The following is a 24,187-nucleotide window of genomic DNA, read 5'->3' as shown; positions in this document are numbered from 1 at the left end:
AAGACAGCTCTGCCCATCCCATACTCTCCTGCCTGCCCTCATTCCATCCAGACGTGGTGAACTATCTGCGTCGTTAAGTATTCAAAGCCAATACGGCTGAATCAGACATGATTAAGCCTCCAATCATTATTTAACCTTACCCACATGTGCAGACATAAAAAGCCAGTGTGTACAATAAACCTGACCTGGTTCTCACACAGCTACAGATGAAGTGACTGGTAGCAAAGATTAATTAATTAATCTAGGACTTCTACCACAACAGAAAACTATCAAAGAGTACTCGAATCCTACCACAGCTAAATAGTTGGCATTGTCCTTTAAATGAAGGTAGTGGTTTTAGCAACTTGGCAAAAAAATGCATGTACAGTTTAAGAATAAATATGTCATGTTCTGCATTCTTTTAGCATAAAATGAGTCATTACTGCCCCTTGGTGTATGCTTCATAAACATAAACAGGAGTAACTGGAACAATAACACAATCTGGGCTTACCCAACACTCTCTGCTACAGGTCGCATGGACTCTTGGGATACAAACACGTGGCAAGCAAATCTGTTCAGCATTGGGTGCTTAGTGATGAAGCCAAAGTAGCTGCAGAAAGAATAAAGCAACATGATGCAATCAAAGGTTGCACTGTACAGTGATAACACGTGCAGAAAATCTGTGTCTTTGATTACCAGTTGTTCCTGGGATGGCATCCACAGAAGGAGATATTCTTCATCTGGAAGAAGTGACTGCATCTGTCATACTAAATATGAATGGAGAGGTGTATAGACAAGAAGACCGATATTATAAGTTGCTTTTATTATTTGTTATTATTATTTTTAATAATATGACATTTTAAAGAAATGCTTGCTTAATAGCACTTAATTTCTTCTTCCATTCATTTGTCCATACCTCATCGAGGTTGTCAAATTCATCCTCCAAGCTCATGATCAGTTTCACTCCTTGCAAGCTAATCTCCAACTCACACAGAGAAGGAGGTCGCACATGTACCGTCCGTTTCCTCGATATCGCAATCTAACAGTCAGGAGACACATCCATGTTAAACATACTGCCATGTGACATGCTGTATGTGCTGTTGTGCACGTTTTGTCTGACTTTCCATTTTTTGTACCTTCTGCATGGCAGCACAGAGGATGCCGTTGCCTTGGTGATAAGGTACCTCAACAGACCCCAAAAACTGAACGCTGAAAGTCTCAATCCAGGCTGGATTTCTTTTCATTCCTACAGAGTGAAATGTGGACATGCATACAGACTACGTGATTCCTCTATTTACAATGAGACAGGGAATAACTGTGGATGTGCCTCTCCACTCACCCAACAACTCCTTAGACTGCCCTATGACCTCATGGACGTAAAAAGCAGGGAAAATGCCCCTCTCCCCTGTCCGCATGTTATAGCCTCTGCACCAGTAGTCGTCCTCTTCTTCCTCCACATATAATGGATCATCAACATCGAGTTCCAGCTCATCTGCATGTCTGGGAATAAACCTACAGAGACAGGGAGGACAAAATAAGAGAAAATCATCACTGTTCTGTCTTTACATAGTAAACCTGTAGCAGAGCATATACTGGGGTTCATCTGTTTAGGTTTCAGGTGACTCCTGGTGGGGACCAAAGACAGAAAAGTGATGAAACAGCTGAGACAAAGAGCATGACAGCATGGTAAAGCAAATATGTATGTAATTATATGCGTACATGTATTATATTCTGCGTGTATATCAGAAAGGAGCCTAAAGCTTATTGTCTCTTATGCTCACACATACACAAACAGAACACGGGTGCTGGCTGATCTGAATATTACTGGATATCTGCCCTGCCCCATAACATCATTAATGATTCACAAGAACTTTCTTACCCAGATGCGAAATTGTAATTAGAAAATTTCACAATTCTTTCCACCAAACCATTTTTACAATCCATGAAAACTACTATTATTATTTTACAATATGCCCATTGCCCTTTTGATTCAATTTACAGTTGAATGAATATACTATGGATTGTCTTACCTGTAGACTGCCCTGTGTGTTTGATCCCTCTCCTCTCCGTTGATGGTACAAGAGAAAAGTCCAAAGGATTCTGTGCCTATTGGATAAATAGACACTATTTAGACTAATCACCACGTTTTTACAATTCACTGCTAAATGTGCAAAAATATAATTCAGCTGATGCTTTTTATGAGAGAAAATTTCTCATGTAAACTTTCTGACAGAAAGCTAATTGAATTTATCAAGAAATGTCAATAAAAGTGATGAGCCTTTCATGATGCAAATCACCCTTCATTAAAGACAGCAATCTTAAGACAAGACCACTGACTGATGATGAATGTACTGAGAATCTAAGCCTTCCCAGAGGTCTGGTGTGAGCTCACTGCCAAATTTAGATCACATGTTAATGCATCATGCAGACAATGATTAGTGATAATGCAGTATATTCATCCTGAAGAACACCATGGACACATTGATCAAATATGCTGTTAGGCCATATTGTGTCTTTCTTTTCCTTTTGGCTGCTCCCTTCAGGGGTCACCACAGTGAATCATCCACCTCCATTTAACCCTATCCTCTGTATCCTCCTCACCCACAACTATCCTCATGTCCTCCTTCACTACATCCAAGAACCTCCTCTTTGGTCCTCCTCTAGGCCTCCAATGTATAATAATTTTCATTTGTTTAAGGTAAAAGAGTTCAACGTTTTGAGACATATGCTCATTCACTTTCTTGAGTTAGAGGGAAAAAGTGAACACAAACAAGAAGATGTTTATAAAAACAAAATATAAGTTACTGGTTGTTGAGTTTTAGAGGAGATGATTCTTCCTGTTATGTTAATACTAAAGTTCTATTAACCACCTCCTGTCTGCCATGGTAGAGCTGTATCAACCTTCTCACATTCCTCTCAGTAAAAAATAAGAATAAACATATTTCTAAAAATGTGGAATACAATAGGTTTGTGTGTGACTTACTGGAGGAGCGGGATGTGCTGTTGACAAACACATTGAGGAACTTCTTCGAGAATGGGAGGTCTGCCTCAGGGGAGGAGTCCTCGGAAGAACTGAGAAGTTCTGGCCTCACCTCTGCCTCATGTTGCCCATAGCCCACCTCGGCAGTTCCCAAAGGCTCCTCATCACACAGCGTGGAAAGCTCACTGTCATCACTCAGGACAGAGGTGCACCTGTCAGGGCAAGATTTGTCCCAATTTATGGTAAGACAGCCACTAGTGTTATGATTAACTCAAGGAAGGCACATGGTGAAGAAGGTAGTAAACAACAAGGATTTGATAACATTTTTACAGTATAATAATAATAAAATAATATTCCATTATCTGATACTCAGATTTGAACATATCTTACATATGTATTTTTGCCACAGCATACCTTCTGAGGCTGACTAGTTCCAGCGTCGTATTCTCATCCACCACTAAAGTGTACTTCATGGAATCGTACGCCAGTCCATCCTCCTCAGTCGGCTGCTTGAGCGCAAGCTCTTTCTCACACAGTGGGAGGTCATGGTCAGATAAGGGACAGTCTTGCACACTGGGATCAATGGGCGGGGAACTGTCAATCTCTAGGTCACTACCCATGTACGACTGCTTCCTCAAGCCGCCCAGGAATGGATAGTCCCTGTTGTCCTCTTCCTCCTCATCATTGTCTGTGGAGTAGGTGAGACTGAAGCAGCGGTTGGTCTGTGCGGTGGGAATGTCGAGTGTCAGGCTGTTTTTGACCTCGGTGATGCGCTCAAGAGAGGCCGAGGAACGACTGGTTGGCCTGGGCTCAGTCTCTCGACCTTCGTCCTTGTCACTGACCACACTCTCACTAAGGCTTGGTGAGTCCAGATCCTTCCTGCCCTCTGACATCATAAAGTCATTATTGGGCTCCTCATCTTCGTCCTGTCTCCTGACATTCTTTGATGGTTTGTCTGTGGAATTCTTCTCATAGTCTTTAGCGTTATAGTCGTTAGAGTCTGTGCTTCCTCTCCCATTGCTTGCAATGCATTCTAAAATCAGAGGGGCTATAGTGTCACCAGTAGGGTTGCTCATAAAGAGACAGGAACCTATCACTGCACCTTCTTTTGAAGACTCTACACTTTTTCTTTCTCCTAGAGCCATCATTTCCCTTCTGTACTCTTCATCTTTCTTCTCTTCTTCCTCTGATCCCTCCATCACTGCTTTCTTCTCTTGGTCCTCATCATTGAAACCATCACCCTCTCCAATGTCTGAGGATGGTGAGATGGTGTCCGACACAGACACCTTCCTCTTGAAGCACTCCTCAGGACAACTGATTGGATACGAGCCTTCTGAGATCATTCTGTTGACTAAGTTGCTCAGAAGCCACGGTGAGTCTGAGTTCTCGCTCAGGTCATCTTCACTTTCTGATTCAGAGTCTCCCTCGCTAGTTCCATCATAATCATCTGCACATGGCATTAGCCTGGGTCCCACTGGAAGATAGAAAGAGCGTTTGAAGCTCTCCAGGCTGTGGTCTGGTTCTATCTGGAGCACCATCTGTCTGGACAGGCTGTCCTCACAACATTGGGCTGGTGGCAGAGTCTCATCTGGGTCAGCCTGGTGCTCACAAGACAGCTCCTCCTCCACATTCTGCAGCTCCACTGGAGCTTGACTGTCATCGTAGGACTCAGGAAGTAAGATGGGTGAGTCGACGGGAGATGGTGTGGCAATAGTGGGTGAGGGTAGAGGGGAAGGAGAGGGCAGAGGAGACCCTTCTTTGATTGGGTCAGGCTGGCCCAGTAGTAGCAATGCTTTCAGTCCAACAATTCCACTGTCCTGCTCCAGCTCTGTATCTGGGTCCAATTCCTGGTCTGATGTAGGCGAGCTGGCCTCCTCAATGGAGTTGGTGAGGTGAGATGAGCGTCCACTACTGCTGTCATCACTGGTGAGGTCCAGCTCTGTTTCTGAGATAGAAGAGATCATGTTGGAGACCACAGGACCTCCACAGGCAAACGCAACTTCCAGCTCCCCTTCAATGTCGGAGTCAGAGCCTGGAGAGCTGAGGTCTTTGTCCTGGTCTGAAGTCACATAACCTTGCTGGTTCATGTCTGCTATGCCTGGGTCTGAAGATGGAGAGGTGGAGTCATTAGCTGCTGCATCAATGGCAGAAGCTGTTGGAGCATCTGAACGGCTGGAGGACACATAGCTGGAGAAGGATGCGGGCTCAGAGGGTTCGATAGAGGGGAATTCAACGTACGATGACTGATTCTCTTTACACACCATATCGAAGGTCTCCTTACACATGAACTCTACTTCAAAGTCCTTCTCCAGCTCCTCATCAGACAAAGGTGTGTCAGCGCCATCATTGGCTCCCATGGGTGCTGTGGATGACAAGCATCGACTGGTTCCATCTGGGTCTAGATCGTTTTCCGGCTCCATACCTGACTCGCTGGTGATTGTGTAGGTGTCGGTGGCACGACGGTTTGAGTGTTTGTGGTTGTGGTCATTGTTGAGGTCATGGTCTACCTCAGTGTCTGAACACTGGGAGTGCTCATCTACAGAAGGTACTCTGGTTGTCTGGATTACAGGGTCATTTTTTGGCTCAGTCACATCACCAGAGCACGGGTGGGACTTATGTTGACCAAATGAACCTGTGGAGATAAAAAAGTATGGAAATGTATGGAATGGTCTGGAGTTGTGAAAGTAGAGCAACTTGAAAAATTAAAGAAAAAAGATAAAAAGAAAGAGCATTAGAAATAATGAATGAAGAGAGATAGCAGGTGGGAGTCTCTTTCTGAGTAATCAGCCAAAAAATGAGTGATGAGCAAGTTCAGCAAAATCCTCTCAATTAATAAGACACTAATTTGAATTCCTAAAATAGACTAGTGCAAGACTCGACGTGACAGTGTTTTGTTGAACTTTGATATCACTGAACCAGTTGAATGTTAAATTCACATCACGTCACTTAATTTCACATCATGGCACTACACGACACTGATGTTAATGAAATGAGAGCTAAGTTTGCTGGGCTGCCCTTCTTGTTACCGTATTCGGGCCTCTCCCGCCTGTTGCCTTCCATGTCGCAGAGGAGGGGCCTGTGAGGGGACTGGGGGTTCCCTCCCTCTCCTGCCTGTTTTGGTGGAGTACCTTTACTCCGAGACCCTGGTGCCTGGGAAACTGGAGAGGGTGGACATTGGCCTGTCACATGGCCACCATCCTCCAGACATGAGTGGGTAGGAGACAGACGGCCTGGAGGTAGAGTAGACATTTATTTTGTGACTGTATATAACACCTGCAGGTTGAAAATGATAATCTTCTAATAGCTGAGTGTCGGCCAATTACTACATGAATGAAATACATTAAGGTAACTGATTTCAGTAAACTCTAAATACAGTTAAATCTACTAGGAGATATTGTGATAGTCATGATAATTTAATAAACAACATTATGCTATAATATTATACTCATTTTAAGTTGTGCTTTTTTTATTTTGGTGATATCACCTGATAAGATTGCATTTGAGTTTCATATATTATATTATATTATATTATATTATATTATATTATATTATATTATATTATATTATATTATATTATATTATATTATATTATATTATTATACTGTTAAAAAGTCTATGTTGATTTTTAATAGTAGTTAGACCAGAATCTGGAGGGAAATGATAAGGACAGCCATCACTGGTACAGTGTTATCAGGAAAATTTCATTATTATTGTTGTTGTTATGAAAATGCTTGAATACTAACCTAAAGCTATATTTATTTTACCATAATTGATCAGCACCTTTTTGCATGGGGTATCATGTGTACTGGACACACAAATGAATACAAATATAAATGAAAACACATTCCCAGTCCACACCTAATTTCTTATAGACAACTAATCATGAACTTACTCTGCAGGGCAGGGTTGCGTAAAGAGTCTTGCCAGCTTCCTTTCTTTGGGGACAGGCTGCTGTTGTTGTTCAGTGAATCCTAATAAAAAGAAATAGAGGAAGAGAGTTAACAAGGTGCTACATGACAAATAAGACTGAACACCGTTTGCTGTGTGTGTATGAGCAGAGTTGCAGTCTGCTCACCTGTGATACAGCAGTGGTGAGGTTCAGTGTCGTGGGTCGGCTCTTTAGAGTACCAAGGGTAGGGGAGGGAGGAGGGGAGGCAGAGGGGGACGGGGGAGCATCTGGATCAACCTCTTCATCCTCTTCCTCCTCCTCCTCATCATCCTCGTCTTCATCATCAATCATCTCAAACTCTTGGAAGTCATCCTGAAAGGAGCAGACTGGGTGGTGCATGTCATTCTTCTCCAGAATGAGGGAATCCTGGAGGGGAGGGGGAGAAAGAGCTTTAATGGAGATACCAGTGCTCTTTGTTTTTCACACACTCAGCATATTTTAGATGATAGCCACACCAATTAAAGCATCTTCTGTTCTGACAGCAAGCAGGTGAAGCTATTATGTAGTGAGCCAACACAAAGGAGAAGAAGCTGCTACCTTCCCTCCACTGTGCACTACTTTCATTTAAAAGCTTTGGCAAGAAGAAGCCTGTCTGAAAGGCAAATTATAGAGAAGCACAGATGGGGAGCAAGCAACATAATCTACATACATGCCATCTGTAAACACAAACACACATATACACACACTGAAGCAGTGTAGTGGGCAACTGTATAGTACAACAACATTCAGTCACAATACATTTTGTTCATAGGTTCTTTGTGCATCTTCAGGGCATTTATGTGTGTAAAATAAAGGCAAAGTCTTGAGAACAGACTGTTTAGAAGAGAAAGGAGGTATAAAAAAAACAAATCAGGACGGGCAAAGAAATGAAAGTGGATAATCTGATACCTCTCAGCTTTCGGCTGTTTTACTGGAAAGTAGTGGACTAAATGATTTTGAGGTTTAAGCGACCACACCTCTATGAGTGTGCTGTCTTGGAGCCTTTGCTAAACACAAGGCATGTTGTTGTTCATGATTTAATCACCTATATGGTAACGTTTAACTAAATGTTTGAACATTGTAAATAACCTAACAATAATAAAAGGTCTTGTGTCCATTTAGAGGCTCTGCTATAAGTAGAAAAAAGTGTCATCACACCAACTTATTCTCTCCCTCACTGACCATGATAATATTGATAACAGTTTTACATGTGGTCATTGCCACAAACATCTCTTCCCTGTGTTGAATGTCACAATGCAAAAAGAAAGACTGGTTTATCTGCTGTGCAGTCTGAACAGCACAGCAGCTGCTCTGCCACTCAGTGCAGTCTTTTTAATGGATGAATCAAAGCTCACCCTCTCACCCATCCACCACACACACTTCTGCTGACGCCTGCTGCATCCACTTTAAGCCGCAGCAACAGAAATCAACACTCCACTACTGTCTAGTATCATATCTGTGCTTCAGCCTTTAAAATGGTACTGAATGTTTTGAAAAGAACCATGCATTATTGAGAAACATTTAATTGATCAATATATAAAAGCTGTGTTCATAACCTAACATAAAGATTCACAATGTTTTTTCCTCACACTGATCTATTACAATACATCACTGGGGATTTATGACCTATAACTCCATGACAGTGTAAAAATCCAGACATTCATCAGCAGGGCTATGAAAATGCCACATCTGCCTGAGAGAATAATCTGCACAGTCAAGAAACATCCTCTTTTAGCAGGCAGGCTAAAAGAAAGAGAGAACTATAAATAAGAGTTGTGTGTTGGCGAGAACCGATTCCCATGATCTCCTGTTCCCAAGGACATCTCATCCAGTGACTGTCCCTCCACTGTCATTCAGCAGTCTTATTCAATATGCACTCCTGCTGGCAGTTGTGAATAAATTTAACACTTTCACATACTTAATATTCAATATTAAAAGGGTACCACACACAGACTAAACCATACTGTTTTGTGTTATTTATATGTTTTGTTAACATTTATAGTAGTTTCTGCTCTTCAACAGCAGCTCAGTAGGACAATTGGGGAAGAGAAGGAAAAAGCTTTTTTATCTCTAATTGGCAGACCAGGTTTGTTCATTGTGACTAATTCCACATCTACTGACTGAGGTGCTGCTGCAAATCAGGAGCTGGTGTGACTGCAGAGCCACTGTACAGCACTGCCCTCAGCAGTGGAGTGAGAAGAGGCTGTGGGTTGAACTGTAGGGCCACCTTGTTTACTGATCTGACCAGCGGCTGACAGAATAAAGCATTGGACGCAGGAGCGGAGCTGACGACATGGTTTTCAAAAAAAAAAGTGGCCGCAAGGACAAAGAGAACACCGGGGACTAATAAATCTTGGATGTGGAGACTGAGAATTAAGTGGTCTAACATGCAGGGGGTCAAAAGCAAACAGAAGATGGTGGTGCCACAATTCACTACAACTGCTGATTAACAGTGAATGCAATGGTGCCAAATTAGTTTAGATATAAGGGAGTTATCAGATCCTCTATTGCAGCAGTCAGATGTTTAGCTGCATGTTTTCTTTCTTGACTACATAAATGCATTTTCTACACATTCACTACTACACATACACCTGCAAAGCCATTAGACTTGATGCATATGTAGAGTCTTGATGGTTAAAGATTAGGACAATGGGATTTTGGCATTGAGTTTACATTTTGATAAATGAGCATAAGAAAATATGCACCCCACATACTGTTGCCACTCTGGTCACCTCCTGTATTGATTACTGCAATTCACTTCTAACTGGCCTACCACAAAATCTCCTACATAAACTCCAACTTATTCAAAACTTTGCTGCCCGTATCGTAACCCGAATTCCCTTAATGCATCACATTACCCCCACCCTCCAACAACTTCACTGGCTCACTATCAAATATCGTATAGAGTTTAAAATTCTCCTCCTCACATTTAAAGCACTTCATAATCTCACTCCCCCTTACTTATCGGAGCTCGTTCAGTTCTACACCCTCTCACGCATTCTCCGCTCTTCTTCATCAAGGCTTCTAGTTACACCCCCTTCCTGCTTGACCACCATGGGTTCTAGAGCCTTCAGCTGTACTGCTCCACATCTCTGGAATTCTCTCCCAGAAATAATCCATAACATAGATTCTCCAACCAAATTCACATCTCACATATCATACATGATGTAAAGCTGCACTCAAATCTCCACTCAAGTTACTTGTCTTCAAGTATCTTAAATTATGACTCTGTTTTTTGTTTCATTAATATTGTTGTGTTATTTTTATAAAGTTTTTTCGGTTTATCTTTTATCTGGAAGGCGACCTTGAGTGACCAGAAAGGCGCCTATATAAATAAAATGCATTATTATTATTATTATTATTATTATTATCATTATTATTATTATGTAGTCTATGCCTAATATACACAATCACCATCACTGCAAAAACAAAAATGCCATTGTTTTGTTTTACACAACAACAGTATAAATGTGTCTGTGTTTGGGTGCATATACGCCAATATACAGACCCTTTACCAAATATACTGTAGCTTGTAATCTGGGTAAATCGTATGACAGATGTTCATTAGTCTCCCAATAATGGAAACCATCTAGTGAGTGACGGCCTCCATCAATCAGTGTTTCTGTAAAATTTCACATTTTAAACAGCTGAGACATACACACATTGCTCTGTCACATACTGAATTATGCATGCATTCATGGTGTTCGGTCTGGAGAGACAGAGATGGATATTTGTGAGCCAGGAAGTGAAGAATCCGACAAAATGAGGCAAAAAGCAGCGGGAACAGTCTGTGTGAGAGGAAAGAATCAGACTCAGGGAATGACTCTCTCTCTGTCTCGCTTGTGGTCTCTGTTTATATGACAATAAAAAATTAGAGGTCAAGAGAAAAAAAATAAATAAATCACACGCTTCAAAGCACACTGTCAAACCTCACGGACAGCTCAGGACAGCCTGAGCTAGAAATGCTCTGGCATTTTGGCATTTGGTCAGAAATTACCATTTCATCAGAGATAGTAATTCAGATATTGATAACAACCCCATGTGCACAATCTTTAATTGCCTGCCTTCAGATTGAGCGTTTCTAAGGCATTGAGTGTCTGTTTTTGCTCATGTGTCTGTGTAGTCCGTGTAGTGATCTAACGGGTTATGCGGATTACGACCTGGACCCCATAATGAACGGGAATTAATCAGGGCTGGAGGATAATGTCACTGTTTAGATGGACTGTTCTTCCTATACATCAAAGACTGGCTGCCTAATATGACCGCATCGGACTAACATAGAAAGGAGAAGAAGCCTCTCTCCTCATCAGCAGAGGGTGTTGCATGAGGGAGGGATTGCTGCTGTTGATGAGCTGACAAAGTGTCAACCACCCCACTGATGCAGGAAAAATCAAACACCATGTGCATAAAATTCTGTCTTGCTTTTCTTTCTCTGTTATTTATATGCACACACACACACACACCACACACTCTCTCTCTCTCAGAGGGCAACTGGGTGTGTGTCCTATTCATCCCATGTCAGCAAGATTACTTCCTCTGGGCAATGATGTAATGTAACAAGGACCGACATTGTCCGATTGCTCTGTTCTTTCTTGTTTGAGAGCAGTCAGGGCCTCTGCTGAAGTGTGTATGATGTGTGTGTGAGAGACTGCATGTGGGAGGCAGGGAGAAGATGGAGATGGTTTACTACACTATGACCTCTTAGGCATGATTAAAAAAAACAATCCAGTATCTGAAGTCTCTCTTTTTCTAGAGGTCTTCTCACACTTTATGCAAAAACAGCTTTGTTAGAGAAGGGCTTTGTTAGCTATCCTTAATGTGTTTTGTCAAAGGATTAAAGCGGAGGCAGCACAATATCTAGTGCAGATTTATGCTGAGAGCTTAACCCTTAGAACCAACTAGCCCTGAGCTAAATCCCCACTCCCAGCCACCTCAGAAAGTCAGGGAAGGGAGTGGAGAGGTGGCAGAGAGAAAGGGAGGAGGCAATGTGAGCTCTGTCTCTGAGCAACACTCTGCATAGCAGGGAGGGAAGGGAAGACACATGGGAGGGAGGAAAAGACAGAGGGAGGGAAGGAGGTTGTCTCTGCATAGCAGCAAACTGCACTGGGTCACCCACCCTCTGCTGCAGCTGTGGCTCCACGCCACCAGCATAAAACATTTACATCTCTCTTACAGGATGGAGAGAGAGTGTGGGAGAGAGAATCTGAGACAATAGTTCTTAGAAACTGTGTAATTAAGGTCTAAGCTGGACATGTGGGATGATACAGCTAATGACTCAATTTGCGTATACTTCATAACGCAGTCACTTGAACAGGATGCTTAGTAAGAGTGTTGCTCAGAATGTCTATTACATGCCGAGGAGTTTAATGAATGCATGGAGTTTGCTAATGCTTCTCATTTTGTCCCTGGTATTATAATGTGGCCATCTGAGGCTTGTGGTCATCACTATAACTGCAATGGTGATAGACTATTTAGCCTACAGACAATTTAAAGCTACAGAGATGCTTTCATAAGATATGCAAATGGTGAAAACTTATTCTATTTAGCATGTACAACAGCATATAAATGCTGCACACTACATATTTCAGACGACCACCAACAACTGGGTAAAACATCAATACAATGATCATGACAAAAACAAAGAACCTCACCTTCTCATATGGATCCGAATCATAGTTGAGTCCAATCCCACAATCATCAGTGATTTCAGAGAGATCTTCATCATCAAACTCCTCCAGGCTGATGTCATGGGCTGGCCTGGAAATACATAAAGCGACAGTATATTTGCTAAATGTTTTGTAAAGAGCACTGATATTTTCAATATGCATGCTTTATCAGGGAATATTTAAGATAAGATAAGCTTTATTTGTCACATGCACAGTTATACATAGTACAAAGTACAGTGAAATGTATTTTTGTACCTGCAGCCAATAGCCACACAAAGTATACAAGTATAAAAGATACAAATATGTATTTGTATATAAAATATATAAAGGTGGCAATAGATGGGTAGCTCATGTTTTGGGATTTACATAATGTACATTTTGCAGCTGTGACAATAAATTCAGACAATAATTTCAGAAGGTTCATGATTTATACCCTGTACCCTGAAGAAGTGTGTTCTAAGGGAAACCTGCTCTGAGTCATTTCATGCATCTTATGTGTGTGTGCGCTCAAATGTTGGGTACAGGCAGCTACACAAACTCCTCTGTCCTCTATCTTCTATTTTAATATAACAATCCCTATAGCAACAAGGGCTGCCACATTTCAGTGGTGCTGAATAACGTCAACACACAAAAAAAATCCTAAAATTAACTGTAAATATGCCATATTAACGTAGATGAATGTTATCTTATGTATATGTATGAGCTCTGGATGAATTTAACAGAGTTGGATGTGAATTATTGCCAGTTGTCTCTTACACCAGTTTCTGAACTTCCAATTACAGGCCCTGCACACTGGTGCAGAGAAGTGCATATGTCTCTGTAATGAGCCATGGCATTGCAAATTTTTTTTGATTAGGCTCTGTCTCATCTTTGCCACATCAGCTTCAGCAGGTTCTCGATTCTACAGTAGTTGGCTTGTGATGCGTTAAAAGAAATGCTGCATTGCAGCTTCTCTACTAAGAAAAGGACACTCCACATACTACATATGGATGCAAGCTTACACCACAGATATACAGTACATAGGGCTCCTATCCACACAATGTCATTGGTCATATGGAGCAAACAAGGGCATGCTGATGCATCTAAATTGAAACAAAAATAAGGTAATGAAAAAGTCAATCAGCAAGTCAGTCACATCATCCAGTCAGCAATTTGATGCCAATGCCAATGCTGGTCTGGTATAATGGACAATAATGTGCTGCTGACAGAAAATACAGGAAAAGAATAATGGAGATATTAAAAAGCAAAGGAGTGAGCTTTATATTAACATCATATACTGTAAAGTTCACCTTTGCAGCAATAATTTTACCAGTACAGTTCAGTTTACACAGCAAAAATACCAGCGTTAAATCAACACTAAACATGTTTATACTCTATGTGAACAGTAGACACATATAAACACTTTTTATTGGTAAATTAATGCCAACACTGGCATTTTTAAGCACAAAGAATAAAGCCAGTTAATAAGCAAGAACAAATTTTCATTTTAGCTTTTAAGCACTGAAAAGTAAAATAATAGAAGGACATTTTAAGAAACAAGGACTGAAGTAATCCAATCTAGCAGAGGGAAAACACTATCAAAATGAAATATTTAAATTCTGATAAGCTCAATGGCATAAAAGGTTTTGATAAACTAGTGTGATTCAGTTGGTACTGATACTGAAGCTTAGACAAACATTTATTTCCAATTGTGGAAAATCATAATTGCACTCAAACTATTAAGTGTGACCTTGCTGTTGATATGTATATCTAATCAGATTTTTTAAAAAAGTATTTCTGACATTAATGAAAACTTCAGAATGCTTTATCTAAAAATTAGTAGAAATTAATTTGGAAGCTGAAAGTTGTAGCTCAAATTAAAAAGACATACTTGTGAGATATTTAAATTTAAAATGATTCCTATAAATTGTATTGCTTTTCATGTAGAATAAGCAATACATTATAGTAAATTATAAAAGATTTAAGTACTTTTCTTTAGGTGACAAATTTAAATACCCAGAGTGTTTCTATTTCTTATCACTATGTTATTCCATCACATATCCACAAAATATCTTATATGTATATATATATATATATATATATATATATATATATATATATATATATATATATATATAAAATCAGTGATTTATGTTTAATTACAGCTGTGTTTGTGGAGTGTAGATTGTCAGATGTGCAAACAAATTATTTAGCGTCTAAGGGTCACCCTGTCTAAACTGATAAGACACAAGTTAACACAGGCATTCTGGCTGATATAGGCCCAGACACTGTATATAAAGACTGCTCAGATCCAAGCTGAGTTGTATCCATCCAGGAGCGCTGAGTCTACAGGAGGAACCATGAAGTGTCTTATTGCTGTTCTGGTTTGTGTGGTGCTCGCCGAGGGACTCGTCAAGTAAGGAAACTACCTCTCTATATTTTTAAGGCTCATTGCTTAATGCTAGAACAAATAACATTTTGTTTTAAGGGCCACGTCTAAGGCGGCTGAGAGTAACAGCCCATGGCAAGTTAAAATTCTCAACATTTTTTCTTCTTCCTTCCTCAGAATCCCTCTGAAGAAGCAAAAGTCCATCCGCCAGTCCCTGAGAGAGAAAGGCATCGAGCTGCCCTACCAGGATCCAGCTCTGAAGTACCAGCCCTTCGAGTTTGATGGCTCCGCCAACATGTACATCAACAACTATGCTGATGTAAGAAATACTGTGTTAACATGACTTTAAAAACACGCACTGTGCACAACATTTTTATTAAAGCATTAACTGACGGGTGTGTACTACTTTTATTCTGATCCTTTTTTTCACCTGTGATGCACAGACCACCTATTATGGACCCATCAGCATTGGAACACCCCCCCAGTCCTTCCAGGTGCTGTTTGATACCGGCTCTGCCAACCTGTGGGTGGACTCCGTCTACTGCAACACTCAGGCCTGCAGTGAGTACAATCCAACAGGCTTTACAATATATGCATCTGATGAACTTTTCCCAGGGACCTAAAGCTGATCTAGACATTTCACATCGTATTTCGAAGAGATTAAATGTGTGCAGACTAGAACTTAGATTTTTTCCAGATTCATGCCACAAAGAACTTTTAATCTTTGGGAAGAATCCGTGACTGCAAAATTCAGCTCACAATTTCTGTAATCATGCATATTAACAGAATTACAAAAAGCTCTATGAGGCATGAGGACATGTTTATGACACCGCTCAAGCAACAATCCAGATCTATGTCATTTGCAGACACACACACGAAGTTCAACCCTCAGCAGTCCTCTACCTACGTCTCTAAGGGTCAGAACTTCTACCTGCCCTATGGAGCTGGAAGCCTGTATGGAGTCTTTGGATATGACACTGTCAATGTAAGTCAAATCCAGAAAACAAACCAAGTATTCAGTTTAAAAAAAAATAGTATATGTCACTGTACTATATGTATACTGCATCATGCAGCTCAGTGCCAACACTGTGCCAGTAGTATTTTTTCTATATTGAGTTTTGAAAAGACCTGAAAACATATGCATCTTTATAAACCATCTTGACGTTACGATAAAGCAGCCTTAGAACACTTCTGATGATTTGGTACTTCAACAGCCTGAGCAGGAGTCCACCCTGCACAGTTTCTGATATTGCTATCCATAATCCTACTTGTCTTCAGTAGCCTGAATGCAAATAAATACACTCTATGATTTGGAACTGACTTATGGTTGGTTTTGGATCCATAGGTTGGCGGCATCGTGATCCCTAACCAGGAGATTGGTCTGAGCACAAATGAGCCTGGTCAGAACTTCGTGGTGGCCCAGTTTGACGGCATCCTTGGCCTGTCCTACCCAGCTATCTCAGCTGGGGGAGAGACTCCTGTCATGGACAACATGATTTCCCAAAACCTGCTGAATGCTGACATCTTTGCTTTCTACCTTTCTAGGTAAAACTGACTTGAGATTTTTGAGAAAACCATATTTTATATTCTATAATTACTGTAGTATATCAAGAGCTTTGCTTTGTTGTCTGGTACAGGGGAGGACAGCAGGGCAGTGTGCTCTCTTTCGGAGGAGTGGACAACAACATGTACCAGGGCCAGGTCTATTGGACCCCTGTTACCTCTCAGACCTACTGGCAGATTGGCGTTAATGGGTCTGTGTTTTTTTTTTGGTTTGAAACGTCAAATATATTCTGATCACTCTTAGGTATTAACTGTCCTAATGTGACCAATAAATTTAATCATGTGCCCCACAGATTCGCTATCAATGGTCAGGAGACTGGCTGGTGCTCTCAGGGCTGCCAGTCCATTGTGGACACTGGAACCTCCATGCTGACAGCCCCAAGCCAGTATTTGGGTTCCCTCATGCAGGCCATTGGAGCCCAACAGAACCAGTATGGAATGGTAAGACAAATGGACACACAGCTCAAGCAATCAGCAAATCCGACTCTGTACAAAAGCTGGTCCATTTAAAAGTTACTATGAAGGTATTACTATTAATGTCAAACCAAATAAAACTACAGAGGCATGGGCAGATACAACAGGAGTTCCTGTCGCCCTAAAAACTAATTTGTCGTCTTGATCTCCAGTATGTGGTGGACTGCAGCCAGGTCAACAACCTTCCAACTCTGAGCTTCGTTATCAGTGGTGTTTCCTTCCCTCTGCCTCCTTCTGCTTACATCATCCAGGTAAGTAACTGCATACTGAGCGTAAGCATGTATCTGTGTTAGTCTCTATACCCATTATTTACAGGCCATGATTTTTTTCCCCCATTTGTGAGTGTGTCTGCAATGATATGCACATTTCCCTTTTTCTCTCTTTACCAGGAGAACCAGAATGGATACCAGTACTGTTCAGTGGGCATCACCCCTACCTACTTGCCCTCTCAGAATGGCCAGCCTCTTTGGATCTTTGGAGATGTGTTCCTCAGGGAGTACTACTCCATCTATGACCGTACCAATAACCGTGTTGGCTTTGCTGCAGCTGCTTAAGTGTCACTATTGAAACCTAAGTTGACCATTAACCTGGTCAAATAATAATAATCTCCTTTATGTCCACTTACACACTGCTAAGCCCTTGAGGATTTGGTACATTTCAAAACATAGGCACATCTGTTTAATTTCAGTTAACATAGTTACCACTATAAAAGTCTTTTGAATCTACAAATTGGTACAGATCCTCAAAAACCTACTAAAGCTGGGTTTGTATATTCTACAGAGTTAAAGTGAAATGTCCATTATACTGCATCATTCTCAAGCACAATAAAGACAAAAAATGCTCACTGCAAGTGTTTTCACATTTCATCTTTTTAAATAAGGCCTTGTTGTCCTGAGTGAAGGACACAAAGGTTATCTCCCTTTCTAATTTACCTGGTGACTTTAAACACTTGGATCATATGCATATAACTCTCTTCCAACATGCAACAATTGCAATGATAAATCAGTTGTGTTGTCTTGCTATTCAGGTGCATCGTGCATGGAAAACCTGTTCCCAAAATAATTAAATGAGGATGTTATTTTATTTATTATATATACAATATACTTATATATACTTTTAATTGATTTATAGTGCACCACAGTCATATATGCTGCTGCCAAGTACCACTGATGCCAGACATTGTCAAACAATATATGTTGCAAAAAATGACACATTGTAATCACAACAAGAAACAGTCTAAATGCAGTCTGTGGGTGTAATCAGCACCTTTTCACATGGATGCTCACAAAGACAAAGTAGTCACTGTGCTGCATTAATAGCATTTTGACCAAAACTGGAGAGAGGAGGTCATTAACGAGTTCCTCACACATCCAGTTCTTCAGGCAACATGTGTTTGTGCGTGTAGGTGTGTGAGGGTGTGTGGTTCACAATGGAAAAACATCACATCAGTGCAGCTGTAGCCCAGTGTTAATTTTGACAGCAGATTTTAATTTAGTTTTAGTCATCGTCTTTTGACTAAATGCAATTTTAGTTTTAGTCATATTTTAGTCATCTGCTTTGTTTTAGTTTTAGTCGACTAAATAGCGTAAGACTTTAGTCGACTAAATCTACTGTAGATTTAGTCGACTAAATATATTGGGTTTGATTTAAATGTAATTTAGTTAAACTATTGTAATATACAAAATATTCTAAATTAAAATTAAATAAAAACAAGTTTCAGTAAATATATGAAATATGGCCTTTCCATAAAAGACCAAAAATTAGATATGCATTGTTTATAACTTGCATATGGCATTCTTCATTCTTTAACGCAAAAGGTCAACTCCAAAATATTTAAAAGAAAAACTGTATTTAGCAGTAATGCCACTGCATCAAAGATGAAACTGACCCATATATCTTCTCTTTGTTTTCTCCAGCTGTTTCCATTTCATTATAGTTTAAGTCAGACACAAACCCAGTGTAGGCTATGATGATGTTGTGTACTCAGGTGGATCAGTTACTTTTCAAATGTGTCTTACAGGATTAAGTCTGATTGGATCTTTTCTAAAAACGTCCCTCACTCACATTTTCCTCTCGTTTTCATCAGTTAATGAAAATGTCAGTATATTTTAATTATAGTTTTCGTCATCACCACTTAATTTTTATTTAGTTATTGTCTCGTTTTCATCAGTGAAAACTTGTCGTTGACGAAAATTATAACGAAAATACTTAATAAATAATAAATAAATTAACACTGCTGCAGCCAAGGCAGCTGTCACCAGCTTTTTGGAAAACGAAGAATTAAAAAGCATAAGTACATTCGAGAAATAGACATTCCTGTTTGTGTCATGGCACAACGTAATTTTTCCACAGTGACAGGATGAAAAGCACCAAATCTGACTTAGTGCAGTAGAGCACTAGAGCTATTTAATGTTGGTCTTGTTTCTAAACTATTTAACATTAATATACCGTATGCGGTATTGATCAAATTACACATATAGTAGCACTTTTATATGGTAGGTTCACCCAAATGCTATTACTCCGGATAATACCACAGAACATGCTCACACATAGAAAGTACCATAGCACCAGTGAAACCCACAGTAATGGTGGTTCTGTCTGGAAATAGATGGTGTTGTTGAAATATCACAAAGGTCACTTTTTAAATGTTGTGTGTAATAAAATGAGGACTAATACCACAACTCCTAGACATGGATCACTAGGTGTATGATAGAAAATATGCTATTTTGTAATTTGGATGAACTGGTCCTTTAATATTTATCACCATCACTCTGGATGATTAATGTTTTAAATTTCCTCTTCCCTTTTTGCACTGCTCTATTGCTTGATATTCTGCTGTGTTTTCCCCTACTCCATTTTGTTTGTGTGCTCATCTGCATACTGTTGGACTGCTCCTGTGGCTCTGCAATGCATGTCATAACAGAGTGTAGCCCCGTTTCCCTAGACTGCAAAACCTAAGAACTACATGTCACTGAAAAGCTGCAGACACACAATAATGCCCAGAACAAAAGCCTCTGTCCTCTTCAGTCACACACAAACACACAAGGAAACAGGACCATTTCATATGCACGTTCACCTCATCTCATGCACGTTTTGATTTCTGGCTTTATATCAGATAGTGACATGCAGCCACTATTGCAGCGTTGACGTTACTCGTCCATGTTGGTTCTTGGTGTTTAGACAGCGTGCAGTGCCTGTCACACTGTGTTTACCACTCCCTGTTGATCCATCACAACACTGAAGTCTCTTGCATTCAGCCCCCCATTTTTAATAATTAGGATCTGATCCCTGTGCTGCTTCCACATACTGTACAGAAAAAACAGTTTTGCATCATATCACACTGATGCTGGTGATGCTAATTTACCGCAACTGCTTCAGTCTTTAATCTATTTCTGTGAGTCTGCTTTTTTATTTTCTCCCTGATCTTCTCATACTTGAGCATCGCCAGCCAGTATGTGCTGTAACAGTTACTCCCTGTCATCTCTGATACTGTGATGTCCAGACCATGATCAAACCAATAAACTCTCATCGTAGTTTGTCTAATACTCTTAACTGACTGCACCTTAGAGCGTGCAGAGTACCCTTTTACCTGTAACACTTTTTATTGTTTTGTTATATGGAAGAGAATCTACACACAAATTGATATGTGATAATTTGCTGTTTCTCCTTGTCTTTATTAGAGTAAACTGTCAAAATAAAACAACCCAAGATATTTGGAGATGTCACGCTGAACTCTGTTAAATAGCAACAGATGTTTTCTCCATTCAGAATAATAATCAGAGCTCCAGTTGATAAAAAAAAAAATTGTTAGGTGGAACCCCAACCCAGCTAAAAGGAGGTGATGGGAAATGAGGTCTCTACTGTAATTAAGCTGCCTTTTAACCATGAGCATTTGCTTCACTGTGACATCACCTTTAAAAGACAAGGACATATGGTGTAGTTGCTACTGACTCATTAATAAGATCAATTTCCCAGGCTTTTTCAGCCACTGTCGGTTACACACCGGTAACATATAGCACACACCCCCAAACAGATACACTCGAGCACACACACACACACACACACACACACATATGAGTCATATGGTTAGCCTAATGGAGCAGTCTCTGTTGCCCGTGCCAGATCCAAACCTGAAGATCACGCCATTTTTCAACCAAAGACGGAGATGATGCATCGGTTTGCTCAGAGAAGATGATTTCAAGATTTGGCTGGATTTGTGTTCATGAAGTCATCAAGTTAATGCTGATAGATTGGAAACGTTCACTGGCATCAAACTGAGGGAAAACAAATCTCATCGGCTGCATAAATATGACTTGTTTAGTTATTCTTATATATTACTGTAGGTATATATGGCAGCAAACTACAGCAGCAGCCACTGTTTGACAGATGAAAACTTGAGTCGTACCCAGAGTCAAAGACAAGTCAAGGAAATAAACACAGAGAGAGAAGGGAAGATACCAGGGAGGAGGCAGAGACAAAGGCGCTTAAGCTAAAATGAATCTGTATGTGATTTAAGCCTCTTACCCCATGGTAACCATATCCACCACCCACCTCCCTCACTCACTCCCTCCGCCTTCTCACCGGCCTTCAAACGAGGCAAAAGTGGAACATCGACTGCTAAACATGAGATTCACAAGACAAAGGATAGTGGGGAAAATCTGAAGGATGCTACTGAAAACTGTAGTTGTCTACTTGTAAAATATTGATGCCCTAGTGTTGATCACAACTGGGGTTTGATAGAAGTACATCAAACTGGAATCATAACAAATAATCTCATAAAATGCAAAACTATTGCTGAATCTAGGTCTCCAACCGATAAATATATTTATCTATATATTTAGTCTATTTATTTATATTGATTTATTTGAAGAATATATTTTTATTCATCATCAAATTTAGAAAAGAGTGAAAGCAGCCATGAGCCTGAAATGATATTGTTAAACATCGTTTTGTCTGACCAACATCCCAAAATCTAAATATATTCAAATTACTGTCAAAAAACAGAAAATATTCACTAATCAATAGACTGAACATTGTCTGAATAGAAGAAAGTCTGCCATTCAGAGAATCAAAGCTGAGGTTTCACCACATTGACTAAATACTGTATATTCTACTTATCTACATATTTGTGAAGGTCTTGTACATTCAAAAGGGGGGGTCACAGTAAGTGATTTATTCAGCTTAGAGCCTTCACACATTTTTAACTTGGCCTCAGATTCTGAACAGACCGTGGTGTCTGAACCAAAGCCTCCTAATACAAAACATACAAACAATTTAACCTCCACATTAACACCAACACCCCAGACAAACAAATGCCTCCCCAAATTGCAATCGATGAACACTAAAGCTCAGGTTGTTGGCACTGTACTCTGTGAGTCCCACATTTTGATATGTCAGCATATTCGCAGGAATTGCTTTTCCTGCCTGGATTAATTTCTTTTCTAGAGAAACATTTCTGTAAACTAGAGCACCATAAACTCCTGTTGCACTGATTGAGATCCACCATTTTTTTATAGAACCATGTCCATGTTTATGTTGGAAGAAAAACACACGGACGTCGGCAACAGAAATTCATATACATCTTTTACAGTTCCTGTTCCCAGGAGAGAGAGCACTCCCTGACTGCAGGTAAAAATTATAGTGTGTCATAAATACCTAGTGCCCAAGAGAGAAAGATGGCTCTCTTATGAATTATGCTGCTCAGTGGAAACAGTGCTGGGGTTCTGTAAGGCAGATTACTGTATGGCACCATCACCCCACCAGAGCTTTCATCCATGAATCAGTCAAACACACAAAAACAAAAAGAGACAACACATAAAAACATATATACAGAGAAATAAGGAGAAAAGCGATGCACATGATCAAACAAATGTATGCAATTTAAAAAACTAAAAACTTTTGTTCCTGTATGTCTATCCCACATTCCCGTATCCAGACAATATTTTAAGCAGGATGATGGTGTTGTTGCTGGTATCTTAAATTGATCCACAGCAGAACCAAAATAAACACAAAAAGCCTGTGTGCTCTTGAAAGCACGGGAAACTATAACAGCAGATCGAACCTAATCAGCATCCAACCACTTTAAACAAATGAGCAACGTAAACAACTACTGTAACACAAAAAGAATGAACTTATACCCACTGGCCCTCTGATACAGTTGTGATTTGCTGGCTCAGGCTGTTTGCCCCTGTGGTAAATTCAGCAGTGATATATGGCCAGAGCTCTGGTTACAGGGAGTCATGCAAAATTCAGGCCTATTGATCTGATATGATGAGATGAAGCATCACTGAGTAATCTGATAACTGACAGCAGCTGCCATGTATGTTGGATGATGTAGAAAAATATGTCCTATTATTCCTGCCCTCTACACAGTTTCATCCAAATCTCACACACATGCATATTACACCTTATCACCTTGTTCATCCATCCATAATCAAACTGCTCTAGACACATGTCAGGGTTCCAGAGCTTCAGAGGGAAACTGGAGCTGTATCACTGATTTGTCTCAAGCAGTTTACGCCCTCTCCAAAGTGTTCATTAACACAGGCAGATGTTTTGATCCTATTATGTGTGGCAGAGGTCACATTAGAGGCGTATGAAACAACATCAACATTAGTGGCACTTCCGTAAACCATTGTTTAGCAGCGTGTCCTTGCCTGGGTTGGACTCAACAGGGCGTGGGCCTCACACAGAGAATGCGCAAAGCGCGGCAGCTACAGATCAATCATTTCCCATCTATTTACCCATTTTCACACTTTGGGGAGAATAAATAAACGATAGTGTGATAAAACCCAGTGTTTTCATAAAGAGCACCGGTTTAAAAATACACACAAGCAGCATTATTAAGCTGCTGCACCTACAGGCGAGCAGAGACGCAGCAGCAGCAGCAGCAGGCCTGGCAGCAGGTTGTCTACCTACTATATCTATTACTACTCGTGGCTGATACAGCCAGCGATGCTGCAGTCATCAAAACAAGCCTGATGTGTATGCTTCATGTTTCTCAGCTCATTTTTCATCTCTCATTCATCACCAGCGCACTCCTCCTCCCTGCATGTGAGCTCTTACCTGCAGCCAGGAGGAGAGAGGGAATGGAAAGTGGATAGAGAAAACATCTCAGCCCTGTCCGCCATCTTCTTCCACAAATGACTCAGAGCGACTGCAGAAAATCACGGAGGGAGCGCAGTCCATTCACAATCACAGGGTAGAGGACAGACGCCGCCGTGGACAGA

The 24,187-nt window shown here is 40.5% G+C and overlaps 2 protein-coding genes across 2 annotated transcripts in view; one reads left to right on the top strand and one right to left on the bottom strand.

The window, feature by feature from the left end:
* Nucleotides 1-24,187, bottom strand: part of mapk8ip2 (mitogen-activated protein kinase 8 interacting protein 2) — a 26,771-nt gene extending 2,584 nt beyond the window's left edge. The window contains exons 1-13 of the mRNA XM_026311150.2: nt 24,024-24,187; nt 12,539-12,644; nt 7,035-7,274; nt 6,852-6,930; nt 5,986-6,189; nt 3,374-5,591; nt 2,963-3,171; nt 2,010-2,085; nt 1,319-1,491; nt 1,116-1,225; nt 896-1,018; nt 676-746; nt 491-589 (exon numbers count right to left, since the gene is read on the bottom strand). Of these exons, the coding sequence (XP_026166935.1) occupies nt 491-589; nt 676-746; nt 896-1,018; nt 1,116-1,225; nt 1,319-1,491; nt 2,010-2,085; nt 2,963-3,171; nt 3,374-5,591; nt 5,986-6,189; nt 6,852-6,930; nt 7,035-7,274; nt 12,539-12,644; nt 24,024-24,088 (3,773 nt within the window). The 5' untranslated portion in view covers nt 24,089-24,187. The remainder of the gene's footprint in view (nt 1-490; nt 590-675; nt 747-895; nt 1,019-1,115; nt 1,226-1,318; nt 1,492-2,009; nt 2,086-2,962; nt 3,172-3,373; nt 5,592-5,985; nt 6,190-6,851; nt 6,931-7,034; nt 7,275-12,538; nt 12,645-24,023) is intronic.
* LOC113132467 (gastricsin) lies at nt 14,893-17,711 on the top strand. Its single transcript, XM_026310539.1, has 9 exons — nt 14,893-14,948; nt 15,099-15,240; nt 15,365-15,482; nt 15,788-15,906; nt 16,267-16,466; nt 16,559-16,675; nt 16,778-16,925; nt 17,111-17,209; nt 17,348-17,711. The coding sequence occupies exons 1-9, from the start codon at nt 14,893-14,895 to the stop codon at nt 17,510-17,512; spliced, it is 1,164 nt and encodes a 387-aa protein (XP_026166324.1). The 3' UTR covers nt 17,513-17,711.

This window comes from Mastacembelus armatus, chromosome 6 (genome assembly GCF_900324485.2).
Source record: "Mastacembelus armatus chromosome 6, fMasArm1.2, whole genome shotgun sequence".
Taxonomy (NCBI): domain Eukaryota; kingdom Metazoa; phylum Chordata; class Actinopteri; order Synbranchiformes; family Mastacembelidae; genus Mastacembelus; species Mastacembelus armatus.
Note: the sequence above shows the minus strand (reverse complement) of the source record. Positions and strands in the feature narration are given on the sequence as shown.

Coding starts and splice junctions, on each gene's coding strand:
- LOC113132467 (XM_026310539.1), top strand. CDS start 14,893: ATGAAGTGTCTTATTGCTGTTCTGGTTTGTGTGGTGCTCGCCGAGGGA. Junction 15,241..15,364: donor ACATCAACAACTATGCTGAT/GTAAGAAATACT, acceptor TGTGATGCACAG/ACCACCTATTATGGACCCAT. Junction 15,907..16,266: donor TTGGATATGACACTGTCAAT/GTAAGTCAAATC, acceptor TTGGATCCATAG/GTTGGCGGCATCGTGATCCC.